Raw genomic sequence first — 15,982 nt, 5'->3', positions numbered from 1 at the left:
TTTAAAAGTGATCCCCTCCATGGGCACTTATAATTCCCAATTAGTTCTAGCAAAAAATTCATGACCTAGGTGCTATGACATCTGATAAATCAGTTGAGCGGAAGTAGTGTTGAATATGTTGGTGTTAGTGGAATGATAACAGGAGATCTTTGGGGATGTCAACGTAGTGGAACTGGACTCCAGGATGCAGTGCGTCGTGATCCTCTCCAGGTATGTACGGTATTTAGGTATAATTTCATTTGATTATATATAAACTAGATTATGATATGAATTTAGTTTTATAAATCCTTTTATCTACACCCAAAAATAAGTTAAAAATTCACAATCAATTTTACATTGCATTTACCTAAGGTAAGTCCCTTTCGGTTGGTAAATTAAGCGGAGAGGTGATTAGAAGTGTGATTACCTTTGAGCCTCTGCCTATACAAACGCAACACCTACGCCCTCACACGTGCATTGAAAGACAGCTGGCCGGCTCATTTCCGCTTCCTTTGTTGATGCGGATCCACTTCCAGCTCCACCTCCACTTCCACTTCCACTTCCACATCCACGTCCACCCAAAACTGCTTCTGGTCGGAGGCTTATCGGCTCCTTTCTGAGATTCAGAGGAGCATGGAAGAAGATAGGGCACCGAAGCTGGATCAGAACTTTTGCTTTATTACCTTGGTTGTAGGCGTGGCAGGAACAACCGCAAAGCCCACGACCACAACATGACGAGGATGTCTATGTGGATACACTGAGAAAAAAATTATGGAATATTCGCCACAAGCTTTTCCGGAAAATAATAATGTAAATTTATGAACAGACTTATTTTGTACATTTTTTTAGATCGTAAACTTTAATCACAACGTATATTACAATTATCAAAACAAGTTCTTATTAAGAAACTAATTTAAAAATGCAAATGAATCATTAAGAAATATATTATATCTCGTTAAAATAAGATGTTATATTGTAAAATGAGATTTTAGAATGCCTTTTGAGTGAAAACTTAAATAAATAAAACTTGAACTGAAAAGGCTAAAGCTGGCACTATTTTTGTTTTAATCAAACTTTAAAACTAAAATGTATAACTATTTTTATAATAAACCTAATATATCCCCTGTTTTCTCTCAGTATTCCTTTGTGTTTTGTCCCACTCCGTTTGTTTGTATGGGTGGGCGGCCAGACAGTGCTAAACTTTGGCTTAATATTGGCAAGTGCGTAATGAAAATTGCATTGTCGTTTTCACCGAGTTTTCAGGGAGTGGGCGTTTTAGGGGGGTTCCTGGGGGGTCTTTGGGCTGAAATGGACGGGGGCTTCAGGGCTGTGGTCCAGGACCGTCCGGCCTTTTGTCATTTGTGCTCTCGAATGGGGCGCAAAGTCCAAACGGCTTTTCGTGGGTCCGTTTGTTTGTTTGTTTGCCAGGCCGGCCGGCGGCAAGATTTTTAGATTATGACGGCTCTACAATCCTCACCAGCTGGGCAATATCGAGATCCGCTCTTTCCCAGGTCATGCACCAAGCGAAAAGTGGGGGAAGCCAAAGAAAAGTTGGTAAGTGTATTTAAAATTGGAAACAAATTCAAAAGGCAATGCAAAAAATAAACAATGTGACCAAATGCCACGAAACGCGATATGGTTTTTGAAATCACTAAAATATGTACCTAAAAGTATGCAACAGTATTTTTAAAATTCCAAATTCTGATAAATTTCTTACGAAAACCCATGATTCTAATTTAATAGCACACTTTTAGGCACTTACTTAAGTGTTTTCTATTTCCCATTTGGACTATTTTCCGTAGAAATCCCCAAGCTTTTCTCCCAGTGTCCTTTGTTTACTGTACTCGTATTTATTTGTGTTAGGACACTCTTTCACTTTATTGGTGACTTCGATGAATGTGAACTCCTTTGCCGATTCCACTCACTCATCGAGGGCTTTGTCGATTCACACGCCTGCAACCCATTTTCCTACACAAAACTCCATACCCCCTCCCCCATTTTTCAAGCTTTGTGGTCACTTTTTTGGCCAGTGTTTATCTTTCGGTTTGTGTTTGTCTTTTACAAAGTGTTTGGCTCTGTAGTTGGTCTTTGATTTTATTGCTCGATCTGCAAACATGCAAAAAATACGACCCACAATACAATACAAACAACAAAAAGATAAGTACAAATTTAGAATCAGGTATAAAGCCTGCCCCCCAACCAGGGGGCGTGGCAGGGGCGGGGGGCGTGGCCGAGGGGAAAAAGGAGCAGGCGGTGCAACTAAAACGCACAGATAGCTGACTAGATTCCTATCAGCGTCAATAAATAAAGTTTTTAAATGGGACAAGAAAATAAATATGTGTCTCTCTGTTGTCACAGACAACCCAGGGGCAAGAACAGTGGGGCTTTAGGATGCAGGACGGGCTGACAGTGGGCCTTAGGTGGGTGTTTAGTGGGTAAAAAATATTTTCAGGTCTTCGTATTTTTAATTTGCCAATTTGTGTTGTCCCATTGTTAGAAAACACCTTTTTTATAAATCGAAATAAAAATATTTATGTAAATAAATAAAAAAAAATTTTATTTGGTTATAGTATGTAAACATTTTTGTATTTATTTGGAAATACAAATTATAAAATTTATCCGTTGTCAGTAACTATAGCTACAAATAAACAAATTTATAACCCATGTACAATATTTTATATCGTTTTAGCTACATTCTTGATCGGTTTCGAACCTCTACCACCGATCTTTGATCAATTTCCCCCTCATCCCACTGTCAAGCGCCTCAAAAAGGAGCACTTACATCGCCCCGCATCCTCCATCCTCATCAGCTGCTGTCTTTCCGCCTGGCTCATATTGAAAAAGTTTTTTTCGAGTATCTATAGCTGTGTCTTTTCGTCTCCCGGCCTTCCTGAAAAATCTCCCCCCGTTTCCCAGACTCTTGGTCTGGCATTTTTTTCTTGTCTTTCCCAGTGTGTCTGGGTTGTCTGTTGGCTGTCTGCTTGTTTGCCCGCTTTGTCTTTTGTCTAGTGCAATATGCGTCTTGTCTTGGCACCTCCCATCCCTCCCCCAATTTTCCACTCACTTTTCCAGTCCTTCGAAAAATCAACGGACAAATAATTGTGGGTAATTTAACCTAAATAGACGTCCAAAGTTACCTAAAATCATTATAAAATGATATGGCTCGCTAAATTACACTGGTCAACGCAATATAGTTTTTGATTTGATCTATGACTTTTTGTATCCTTAAAAAAAATGTCTTACAAGCATGTATTCATATTTAAATTCAAAATCACAGAGCTAATGTTATACTTAGCTAAAAATAAAAAATAAAAAAGTTGTATATATAAATTTTTTTTTTATTTATATATAGATATATTTTTTATATAATTAATATATTTTTTTAAGAGCTTAACACCAACTTTATTAAAATATATATAAATTAGTTTGTTATGCCTTTTTAGTATTCAATTTTTACTGCTCACTGTTCCTAACTAAATTATTACATGAAGCTAACTAAATCAAAGGTGCACTTTTATGGTAAACACATTATGGAAGGAGACCCTATATAAAATATAGCTTTTTCCCCGACACCTCCATGCCTACCTACTTACATTGATTTTCTAATTAGCTTTGCCAAAAGTGGGTGGCAGGAAATCGTGGTGGTGTGGAAAATAGGGGTAAATATATATAGTATGTAGGGTGGCACAGGAAGGAAGCATCGGAAGCTGGCAAAGAATTGAATGTCGAAGTCAACTCGTGGCCATTAAAACCAGCCAATTACCTTCAAGACTCATTAAGTGCTACAAGCGATGGGTGGATGGTTGGATGGTTGGGATGGTTTTGATGGCCAGAATGGCCAGAATGGCTGGATGACTGGATGGCTGGATGGCCGGGAGTGCCAAAAGGGCTAAAACCGTGGCGTCCCGGGCTGTTAGCTGACCGTTACAATCGAATTAGGCGCCGCTCGCAACGCTAAATGCAATTAAAACTACAAGATGTTGATTACATTAGAAGTGCAGGACAAACAGGAGCAGGACCAAGAGCTGCAGGAGCATGGCCAGGACATTTCAAGCGTTTCACCACGACATCGCTGTCATGCCCAGGAAAGTTGCGGATACACTTGAAAAAATGTACAAAAGTTTTTAATTAATCAAGAGTCAGCTTAACTCAAGGAACAACTATTAAATTTGTTTTCTTTACTTTAATAAGGTTTCATTCTTTTAAGCTTTGTTTTCCTAAGCATTCCTAATTAAAATCTAAAATACACCTGGGACTTTTCAGAAAACAAACCTTCGTAACAACTTTTTAAAGATCTAAACAAATATAAATAGTGATGTAAATAAATATATCACAAGTACCTTTTTTTAATATATCATAGGTATTTTAAAATTTTTAAATATATCATAAGTATATTTATTAATATGTATCATAAGTATATTTGTATTTTTGTCAAAAAAAATGAACAATAAATATAGTTTGGTTTCGACAACTTTAAATTTTAGATATAAAAAATCTTGAATATTATTTTCCTTTAATATTATTAAAAGATTATATTTTGCCCACATATCGAATATTATACCTACTTATTACATTACTTGTAAGTCCTCAAATATAATATTTTAATTTTCTAGAACTTCCAACTATGGTTTGTAGTTGATGTGTAGACAAATGTTGATCTTCTGGTTGGTAAACTTTAGCCAATCCCGATTCTATTAAATCTTGTACCATTTTTTCTTCGAGTGCATAGGTATTGAGCCAAGTCGTGTTCGGACTCCTCTGCAACTCCGGCTACCGGTTCATAATTTATCCCTTTTGCCGTCGTTGCTGTTGGCCATCGTGCTCCTTTTTTGCTGTCACGTTCCTGCCGAAAAATTGTTGTGGCTGACCAAAATTATTTCTTTTTTTTTGCTTTGCCAAAAAAACGGCAACAAAAGTAAACAGAAAACTTTGTCAACGTCGTGGGACCAGAGGCAAAAAAGAGCAAAAATTAAGGAGGGGGTTTTGGGGCAAGGACGGACCAAACTAATGTGTCAGCCATCACTCATCACTCGGAAAATCATGTGGGGCGAGCGTGTTTGTGGCAGGGACATAAAGCCGAAATCCTCAACGCTAATTTGTGCATGATAAATTATTTATGTTAAGGCGAAGGCCGGGCGGAAACGGAAATGGAGCGCCAACCGCACGGACCACAAAAGCCGACTAAGCGCAAATTAAAATCTGAACTTGGCCAACTTGCAGAAGCCAGCTCGCAATAACTTGTCAACAGGCCGTAATCCCCAGAACCGCTCAGCCAACACGAATCACTCATTCACAAATCATTTCGGCCCTCATTCAATATGAGTTCTTGATTTCAAAGTTTCTCCCCAGCCAGATCCATCGGTTTTCCGGCTTTTCCCGCTTTTCCAGCTCTCTGTAAACCCACAGGAATGCAGCTGGGGGGGCAAACTTCAGCCGGGTAATGGAATCAAAGGGAATCAATGGGGAATCACAGTAAATTCGAGTCGTTGCTTGGATAAACAGATTATACAAGCTAAGCCAGTGGGGTATAAAATCGCATCGAATGAGAATGGAAATCGGAGGTGGGAAAAGGGAAATAGAAAATAGGAATGGTAAAATGAACAGGGGAAAAATGTACACACACCTATCGCTTGTTAAATTTAGTTAATCCGAAAGAGACTATTAAAGTGATATGCTTTAAATACACAGATCTTGAAGCCTTTTTTTGATATTCCACAGATCCTTTATTTACTTCAAATATATGTCCCTACAATCCTTAAAGCTTTTCCTGATATCTCATAGTTCCTTTCCCAACATCCACTTTCGCATTATCGGGTTATGCAATCCCTTCGGAAAATTAAGCTCCAACCAAGGGCAAACCATCAGCTAATTGATTTAAGATTTCCTCCTCGCTCAACCGCACCTGTTATTCGGCGCCCCTCACCTGGGCATCCCCTAATGGCCCACCCCTTTCAATCCGATGTCCATTTACCACCGGAGACATAATCCTTGAGCTTAATCAGATGCTCCTTCTGCTGATGCACTTAAAGTCATTTGCCTTGCCCTGCACCAGCACACTGAGAAAAAAAGTGTCAGAAAACATAAAAACTATTTTAAATAAAAATTTTAAGAATCTTAAGTTACCAAAGTCCTTAAAGTACTAAACATCCATTTATAAAATATATATTACCTCAAAGTTATTGAAAAACATTTTACTTAGATTAATTTATATGAATATACTCATACATAAATTTCCTACAATAAAAAAAAAACTATTTTAAATTAAACATATAACTTGAAAATGTCATTTCAAAATTGTATTAATTTTTGGAAGCCAGGTAAAACTTAAATTTAATTTAGATTTATTAACATTATTGTTCGAATTGGCATATATTTATCTAAGTTATCAAATACAAAAGCTGCTAAAAAATCCAAATTTAATATATTTACTCTAAATTTTTGAAGTCCTTGGCTTATATATCTTTAAAATTACATTGCACTTGTATAATAATTTTCTTAGGTAAGACAACGTTTTTAAACAACAATTTACTCTGGATTGAATAATACTGTATGATTTTATATTCATTAGGGTATGCTATAAAAAAATATAAGTAACCTAGACAATAAAACAAATTTAAGACACTTCTTGAAGTGTTTTATATTTGTAATCATTTTTTTAAGGCTAAGCTTGGGATTTTAAAAAGCTTATAAAGTATTTCCCTTTAAAACCTAATGATTTTGATAATTAGTATTAAAGATTTTAATATTGGATGGATTGTAATCGGGTGGAATTTAAAGATTTCAAGATGGCATTTTATTCAGGACAGATTTATTTGCAGTGCACACATCCCGTGGTCCTTTATCACGTTCCCTTTGTGAACTGCCATCTTCTGTCTGCTGGCCATTTCATTGCGTTGGCAAACACTTCCCGCCAGCTGGCGCCTTCATTTGAATGGCAATTGGTGGCAAGAGGGGATGGGATCGGATGGGGAAGGGATTGGGATCGGGATGGTAGTGTTGGCCAAGTCGGGAGCTCATCAAATAACGACTCCCGACTACCGATGGCCACTTTGCGACTGCCTTTGTTGGCTTTTGGCTAGCTCTTTGCCAGGCCAAGGTGTCCGGCATTGTTTCAATTAGTCCAGGAGGAGGAGAACGTGGAGGAGGAACCGGTGGAGGAGCAGGTGGTCATCCTGGATGGCTCACCTGCATCCCAGTTCTGCCCGCCACTCATTAGCAGAGCTTGCAGTTTGCGGTCTGCGGCTGATGTCGGAACTTTACAAAAACCCCTCGAAATCCGTAAAGGATCCCCATCCTCACGCTTCGTCACCTCTTTGCAGCCACTTGATGAATCGGTTAGTTGAATCGGTTGAGTTGGATTTAAAAGTCGGTTGAATGGAAAAAACCATGAGATCTTAATCTTGGTAAGTTTTTTTGGGGGGGTGGTAAAACTCTAAGACATCTAAGACTTAGAATTATACTATACTGCTTATTTCCCTTTTTGAAATCAAACAAGTAAAATTAAGTCATTTAAACGGATTAAGTTTATAAAATCTAAGCCTATTAAGTAGGTAATCTATTTTGTAAAAACAAAGAGGTTACAGATATCTTAAGTTAAGCCTACCTTTAACTACGATTTTAATAATCTATTCAATTTAAATAGTTAAAAGTAAGTGATTCTAAGTGAACAAGCCTGCTAAGTACAAACTTTTAAGAATGGGAACATTTATTCTAACGAAAAAGGGTAACATGTATATTAAATTTCCCCTTTTTGAAGAAATAAACATTGACTAAGATTTTAATATTATTATTCTGCTTGTTTTCCCTAAATAAAAATCAGTAATTCTAAAAGGACACTTTTTGTAACAGAGAGGGTAACATATATCTAAAATTTAGCCTTCTTTTATTTTTGAAACCTTAACCTGTTACCTTAATTTGTATTACACCTCATTAGGCCGCTCTTTTCGAATCCTTCCACGGCCATTGAATTTTTAATTATCTGCCATCTTTTTTTGTGCCATACTTTTGTGCAACTAGCATTGAAATTGCTGGACATTGCAGGACTCCCAGGGTGCTATCCTGTTTCCCAGGTCCTGCGTCCTGGTGGAAAAAGCTGGGAAAGCGGGGGAAAGCTGGGAAAATGGTGGATCTACCTCTGCCATTTCTTGTCTGGTCGCATGCTTTGTGCATTTATAATCATTTTTCATAAATGTCTGACCACTGGCCACTCTGCACTGGAAATGGTAGATGGTAGATGGCAGATGGCTGGGAAAAGGGAAAGCAGCCCATTCACGTTTACTGTGACAGCTCTCAAAGGATTAGACGTGTTTCACATTTTAAATTGTCCGAACCCCATGATGTTCCATGTTGATGATGAATCAGATGATGTTTGGGCTGTGGATGTTGAATGTGGGATGTTGAATGTTGATGACGTCTGCCAGCTGGCCTTTGTCTCTGAACTGTCTAGGCGCCGATTGCTCAACTCGCTGGGGACAAAACACCTATTTAGCCCTTAGTAAGAATTTATATAAAGGTTTATACACACTTTAAAATATTAAATAAAATATAATAATAAAATATAGGAAAATATAAAATCCTTTTGTACAGAAAATCGTATCTCATTTAATTGCATTTCCAATTTGTTAAATGTTAAAATAAAAGAACAGCAAATTGGCTTTGGATTTGTAAAATTTATAATCACTCAGTTGTTAAAAACTAGTTAAAAAGCATTTAAATAAAGGTTTATACACACTTTAAAATATAAAATTAGGAATTTTATTTTTTATTGGAATATAAAAAAGCCTTTTGTTCAGAAAATCCTATCTCATTTAATTGCATTTCCAATTTGTTAAATGTTTAAATAAAAGAAGAGCAAATTGGCTTTGGATCTGTAAAATGTATATTCACTCAGTTATTAAAAACTAGTTAATAACCCGCCATGCGATTAATGTCCTTTTCATTGCCTGAATGCTTTTAACCATTTTTCGCAGCCTTTGTATGTGTTTTGTTGAGTTTTTGACTTTTACACTGCGGCAAAACTAAGCCGCTTACCCTTCCCCCGAGCCACGCCCCCAAATGGGCGCGCCCTTTAAGCCGTCGCCTGCAAATGTCAATTCTGCGTGTTGGGAAACTCTCTTTTTGGACCGATTTTCCCTTTTTGGCTCTGGTTTGGGTAATTGCCGTTGATGGAGATTATGCAAACCTTATGCCAACGTCGACTACTGAGCATCATCTGTTTGCACAGTCGTCTTCAATGGCACCCCTAAAAATAATAATATCCAACCCATCTAACTTGGAAAAACAGATCTAAATAGTTGAATAATCAAAGATAATAGGAGGTTCACAGGCACTTCGTGTTTTTCTTTTATTTTAAACTGAGTAACTTTAAAAATACCTATTATGATCGATTGTTCCCTTATATCTGTCCCGAATTATATTAAAAATAATTTTATGTTCTTGCTTACCGCATACAAAATATTTTATATATTGTACATAAAAACGTAATGAGTGGTAGAAAATATGTTATATTAAAGCAGGTAAATTTGGTTGCCTAATTTTATGTTGTCTATTTTTAAGATCCAATGTAATTCTGATCATCTGCCTTAAAGTAGTAGTTTATTTTTGATTTTGTTGTGGCTTAAAATGTTGTAATAATCTCCTAACATTTTGATTGGACTGGTTTCACTTGGCTGGCACGACTTTCCATCACAGTTCGAGTTTATGCTGGAAAATAAAACATTTTATCGCTCCACAATTAAAAGTCATTTACAATGAGCCTTGACGCCCCCTCACGAATCACTCTTTTGTCTTCGAAGGGCGCATCTAATGAAGCGGAAAGAAATGGAATGCTGGATGTGCACTGAACAAAAATTAGGGTATACAATAAGAAACAATTTCTGTATTGATATGAATATAAATTAATACATCATACTTTATTAATATTAAAGAAAGATTTCAGGCATTTTATCCACTATCTGTGACTACGATTTCTGAAATACAAAGATATTTGTATGTTTTATAAAAGTTCCTACCCAATAATTCGATTTCTTTCAGTGCATTGGCTTCAACTTCGATGGCAGCCGCATCATCATTAAGTAATAAGTCTTCGGTTTGGACAGAAAGTCCGATAAAAAGCGGAAGAAAGCGGGGAGGTATAAAAAGTTGAGCCAAAAGCTATTAAAAGCCCAAAAGGCGCCTCCCGGCCACGCCCCCTTCGGGCCAAAGCCAAACCGCTTAACGACTTCATTAAGTGATGGCCAATTCTCGAAGGAAAGGGGTGCTAAAAGGGGAGGGGAAGCTTTTTCAGAAGGTAAAATGAATTTAAGTTTTAAGCAAAACGAAGATGAACTCCGCCAGCCAGTTGGCAACTTCAGCCGAGACCAGTCAATCACTCAATCAGCCAGTCAGTCAGTCAGTCAGTCGGTGAGTTGCCGACCAGAAGGAGACGCCATCTCAAGACGTGGCACTTCCGTTTCCGCTTCAAGTCCGCTGCACAAAGAAGAAGAAGAAGAGGAAGCGGAAGCGGAAAGGGCGGAGGAAAAGCGGTGAAAGTGGGGGGGTGGGGGGTTGGAAAAGAAAAATGAGCATTGCGCCAAACTGACAACACTACCATTACCCTTTTTCTCCTCTTTTTTGGTGTGCTCTTTTTTAAGTGTTTCTCCTCTTTGATTTCGCTTTCCCAGTGTTTTTCACAATGGCCGTCCTTGGTCAAAACCGCCCACCACCCCCTTTTTTGTTTGCCATTTCCGTGCGGGGCGCGAAAAGTGGTTTCTATTTATTTATTTATACTCCCATTGTGCAAGTTGCAAGTAGCTGCGAAAAACAGCAAAGAACACTTTTCCTCACAGCGATGCTCTTCGATTATTCGAGTTTTCGATTGGGCGTGGCACTCGGCTCGGCGGATTGGGAAAACCGATTTCCAGACTTAGCCAGCAACTTGCTGGAGATTACTGGAGTTAAGAGCCCAGCAAGACGAGAATGTTCAAGGGGATTGGAAAGGCTGGAATTCAATTATGCTTTAGTTCAGCGACAAAGAAAGTGCCATTTCCTCTTTATGGATATTATCACAAATGCGAGAATTGGTAAAAAATATATTTTTATTAAAGTGATTAGGTTCGTTAGCATAGCTACTCAAAACAGTCGATCTTTAAGCTGTACGCTTTAATTTGGCTAAACTACGATTAAAAGACCGTCAAAGAAAAGTATATGTTTGACCAATAATGGGAGTCCCATTTTTCACCAAAAAATTTCAGTGTTTTGGCTGTCATAATGCAAATAATGGTCAGAATGTCGATTCTCATACCTCGTTGAACTCGTTGCTTAATTTCCAATCGATTGGCATTCAAACCTGAACATTTTTGACTTTACACATTTTTTTGCAAAAAAAGACGATGCAACCCCTTTCCAAAAATTCGAAAATTGATCAAAAAATAAATATTCCTTAAAGTGATAGGGATCGTTAGCATATTAAGCAAGCTTTTTAAAACAGTCGGTCTTTTAGCTGTACGCCTTGATTTGGCCAAACTACAAGCGAAAAACCACTGAAAAATGCGTATTTTTATAGACTTAGTTCAATGATTATGAGGAGGATTTGCTGTAGATAATGCTACTTTAACTCGATTTTTTACATTTCATTTTATTTTACCATTTTTTGTTCTTCCTATAACAATAATTCATTTATTATTTTTACACCAAACAGGATCTAATAACCCTATTGGGTTAAATTCTAATATTGATCAAATTCCTTTTTACCCTTATTTTACATTTAAGGATATTATAGGTTTTATTGTAATAATCTTTATTTTAATTTCATTAGTATTAATTAGTCCAAATCATTTAGGAGACCCTGATAATTTTATCCCAGCTAATCCATTAGTTACACCTGCTCATATTAAACCAGAATGATATTTTTTATTTGCATTCGCTATTATACGTTCTATTACTAATAAATTAGCGGGAGTTATTGCATTAGTTTTATCAATTGCAATCTTAATAATTTTACCTTTTTATAATTTAAGAACGTTTTGAGGAATTGAATTTTATCCAGTTAATCAAATTTTATTTTGATCTATATTAGTAACAGTAATTTTATTAACTTGAATTGGAGCTCGCCCAGTTGTAGAACCTTATGTATTAATTGGGCAAATTTTAACTGTTATTTATTTCCTATATTATTTAATTGATCCATAAGTTACTAAATGATGGGATAATTTATTAAATTAATAATTAGTTAATGAGCTTGAATAAGCATATGTTTTGAAAACATAAGATATAATTTAATTTTCTATTAACTTTACTAAAAATAATTCATTATAATAAAGAAAATAATAAGATTTTAAAACCAATTCCATCTGGAATTAATAAACTTTATAGGTAGACAATTTTGTTCCCTACATTATATTTATATATGTTTTAAATATATTCAATATAATAATACAAATAAATATAAGCTTAGCCAAGCTAAAAATTTGTTTTACAGTATTAAATATTTATTTTCTACAAATTTTCATGTGTAAAATGTAAAAATGTGTTAGGTTGAAAATATTGTCAAAAAATGTTGGCTGCAAATTAACTAATTAATTTTATTGAAAGAACAACTTTCTTCCTTTACATTAACTGAGAGAAAATGCTTTCTTTTTATACCCTTCTTAAGTCAAGATTGATTTTAGCGCGGCGTTTTTAACTGAGTGCTGTTAAGAAATAACATTGGTGAATCGTTACTGATAAGTGTGCCCGCATAAGTTAGGGCTTAACGACTCCCAGCGATCTGGCAACACTGATTTTGGCAAATTCTAATGCTGTGCGTCCTTACTAAGTGTCTGTCAAAGTTCTACCAAGAAATTGGAGTGCCAAATATATTTTCTCAACTGAAAATTGGTTTTCACTGAACGTAAGCGTACAAAAACTTTAATAAATCTCAATTAACCTATTTGGGGTCTAGGATCAAGGTGTTAAGTGGTTTTTAGCAGCGGTAAGAAGCACCGAGTAAACGTCTTAAAAGAATTTAGCTGGCAGGAACTTTCCAGAAGAGGAAAATGGCCGACATGCCCGACCTAGACGGCGACGATTTTTTTAACAAGGAGGAAAAAAACGCATCAATGGATGCGGAGATACCAATTGAGACTCTAGCCACCGGGTCCGAGGAGCCCGAGACTGCAGCTCCTGAGACTGCAGCTCCCGAGACTGCAGCTCCCGAGAAGGCGGCTACCACCGCCAAGGATGAGAAGCCGGAGATCGAGGCGGAACCGGCTGCCAACACCGATGTGAAGGGCCTGGAGAAGGACTCCAAGGAAGGGGAATCCCCCAAGAAAACCGACTCAGATCAGCAATCCGACGACGAGGACAAGGAAAACGTAAAGCGCCATGCTCAGGATATGGTGGATGATACGGACGCTCCACAGGCTAAGAAAGCAAAGTCCGAAGAGAAGGAGCCGGAGCCCCAAACCGAGGTCCCTGCTGACCTTGCCTAAGGGCCACCTCTACGCAACGCAACTACTTCAATAACTTCACACAACATCAACATGCAGACAATTCTAAATTGCATTTCATTTAACTACTTGTACTTAAACTAAATCAACACTCACAAAAATAAACTAAATACCAAATGTTTGCTCGAAACAACTAATTGGTAGTTTGCATAGTTGATAAACTTATAATTTGCCACAAATATCGGGTTTATTCAGGTTAGCTTGTCTGTTTCTACGCAAACTAGTCTCTTAGTTTTAATGCTATAGGGATAAAACCTTTCCAGGCAGTACTTAGGTCGGAACAAGCCGGATTAGACAAATATATCCCGAAGCTCCAATAGGGAAGATCAAAAAATATTTTTAAAAGCCTAAAAGTAATTATAACTTTGGTGTTTCTCGATATATTACCTTATGCTCTTGGGAATATCATTCGTTTAATATTTCAAAATTCGAATAGGATTTAAAACCAATCGGACGACTTTATCATATAGCTTACAAAAAATGCGAAAAAACGTATTTTTCACGAAAATCTGAATCGACCAAAGAGATGACAAAAAATGCGAAAATTGAACAATATCTATATCACAATAAAACATTACGTACCCAAAGGGGTTAGCAAATGTAGCAGGCTGTCCAAAATACAAATAACATTATAAATAAAGTAGTTTACACATGAAATAGTACGAAAGTAAATATTTTAGTTAAATGTTTAATTGATTTTGATGAATTTCAAAGCATATTTTGAATTACAATCAACACAATTAAAATTGTGACTAAATTTAAAAGAGAGTTTCCCCGTGTGTTGATTTGGCCAAACTACGAGCGAAAAACCACTAAAAAAACGTATTTTTGAACAAAAAAAAGAGCATTTTTGGCCAAAAATCGAAATTCCATTCTCCGCCCGCACAATCTGAAATCAAAGTATAAGATTTATAGGGCTTCCAGCCTTCAGCATCGCAACACTTTTTACTATGGAATTAAAGAGCCTGTGGGTTGCCATCGATCAATCATGCCGACATTTATCAGTCAGTCGTCCATCTGTAAGTGACATCATAATTCCCGCTCCCAATTGGTAATTTCCCGACCTGTCCCTTTGACGATTTTCCATTCGCATTCCCCCCTTTTCCTGATGCACTTAAGATGGAGGAAAAGGGAAAACTTTCGACTGAGGACTTTATGCATTTGTCAATTTGTTAAGCGCATAAGTTTCAGTTTCTTGTCCTTTGTTTCCCTCTAGCTTTTGCATTCTGCATTTTGCACACGGCAAGTGCGAAAGAGATGGCGAAAGTTTATAATCTTTTACGGAGCTGAGAACTAATTGCAATGTAAATAAATTACAGGCGACACTTGCAGCGCCAGCAAAGTACTTTCAGCCCCTTTTCTCCAGTTCCCCCCATTTCTCCGCTTTCCCCGGGCTTAGCAATATTTCACTCAATATTCAAAAGCAGGCGGAGAATGCATTCTACATCTATGTCAACGCCCCAAGTCGACCCCCCCCCCCCCCCCTGTCGAAAAACGCATTCAACTCGACTTAACTAACTATTAAGCACTACTTGAAGTTTTACACAGGATATATGCATGTATTCGCCCTCGTTGTCCTAGCATCCTGCCAGAAGGGAGTGACTTTTGCCAGGGGGGGTGCGGAGAAAGTCAGGGGGGGTGGGGCGGAGAAAGTGGGGGAAGTGTGCCAGGGACGGACAAAGGGTATCACAACTATCTAAAGCATTTAGTAAATTATATCCAAAGAAAAATATAATTTTGTAAGACATATTATCGGATAAACGGATGAAAATAGCTAAGATCTTCTGAGTTTTAAGAAGTATTAGTTCTGTCATATCCATTTAAGTAGAATTTAAAATAATAAGCCCTAAATTTAAGGAATAGTATTTAATGTTGATACTTTTTTAGTACCTTATTTATAGCAACATGGCTCAAATAGGCTTATCATAATCACAGGGAATTAAAATAATATGTATATTGGACATTAAGGTTTAATCACTATGTATATTATAGAATATGATATGGTATGCCCCATATTTAAGGATTAATTTCTACTTTGTTTTGATACTTTTTTTTTAAGAATTTCTTGGTTTTTAGCTTTAGAGCATAAAATATTAAGGTCAAACAGTTACTGTAGTACTGTAGTAGTAGTACTGTACTGTAGTATATCCTTGCATAGATTATAATATCTTTCAACCCTATAAGGTATTACGGATTTATATAGGGATCTGTTTATAAGAAAACATATAGCTAGAGCATTTCGTAGTCGTTCTGCAAACCCTTCGCAACTAATTCCTGTTTTTAGTTGTCCTTTGGTCGTTTGTCGGCATCGTTTGCAGTTTGTCCTTGCCGTCGTGTCATTACGACTTTGTGTGCGTGTCCCCAATGGGCGAGTGCGTGTGTGTCAGTGGGTTGTCCTTGTCGATTTACAAGAGTTGCAATTAGTGCGCTCCGCAGCCAAATCCCTTGTAGCTTTGGCAACACTTTTTGGGCGGTCCTCCCTGACCGACTGCGATCTCCCCTCCGATCTCGTCCTTGGCCCAATCGAAGCTCTTTAC

General features: G+C 37.1%; 1 protein-coding gene across 1 annotated transcript; it reads left to right on the top strand.

Moving 5' to 3' along the window:
- Nucleotides 1-12,747: 12,747 nt before the first annotated feature.
- On the top strand, nt 12,748-13,554 carry LOC119557491 (fruit protein pKIWI501-like). Its single transcript, XM_037870262.1, has 2 exons — nt 12,748-12,847; nt 12,899-13,554. Exon 2 carries the CDS (start codon nt 12,993-12,995, stop codon nt 13,425-13,427), a length of 435 nt encoding a protein of 144 aa, XP_037726190.1. The 5' UTR covers nt 12,748-12,847; nt 12,899-12,992; the 3' UTR covers nt 13,428-13,554.
- The last annotated feature ends 2,428 nt before the right edge of the window (nt 13,555-15,982 follow it).

Source organism: Drosophila subpulchrella, chromosome X, assembly GCF_014743375.2.
Source record: "Drosophila subpulchrella strain 33 F10 #4 breed RU33 chromosome X, RU_Dsub_v1.1 Primary Assembly, whole genome shotgun sequence".
NCBI lineage: Eukaryota > Metazoa > Arthropoda > Insecta > Diptera > Drosophilidae > Drosophila > Drosophila subpulchrella.
This window is presented reverse-complemented; position numbering and strand designations above follow the sequence as displayed.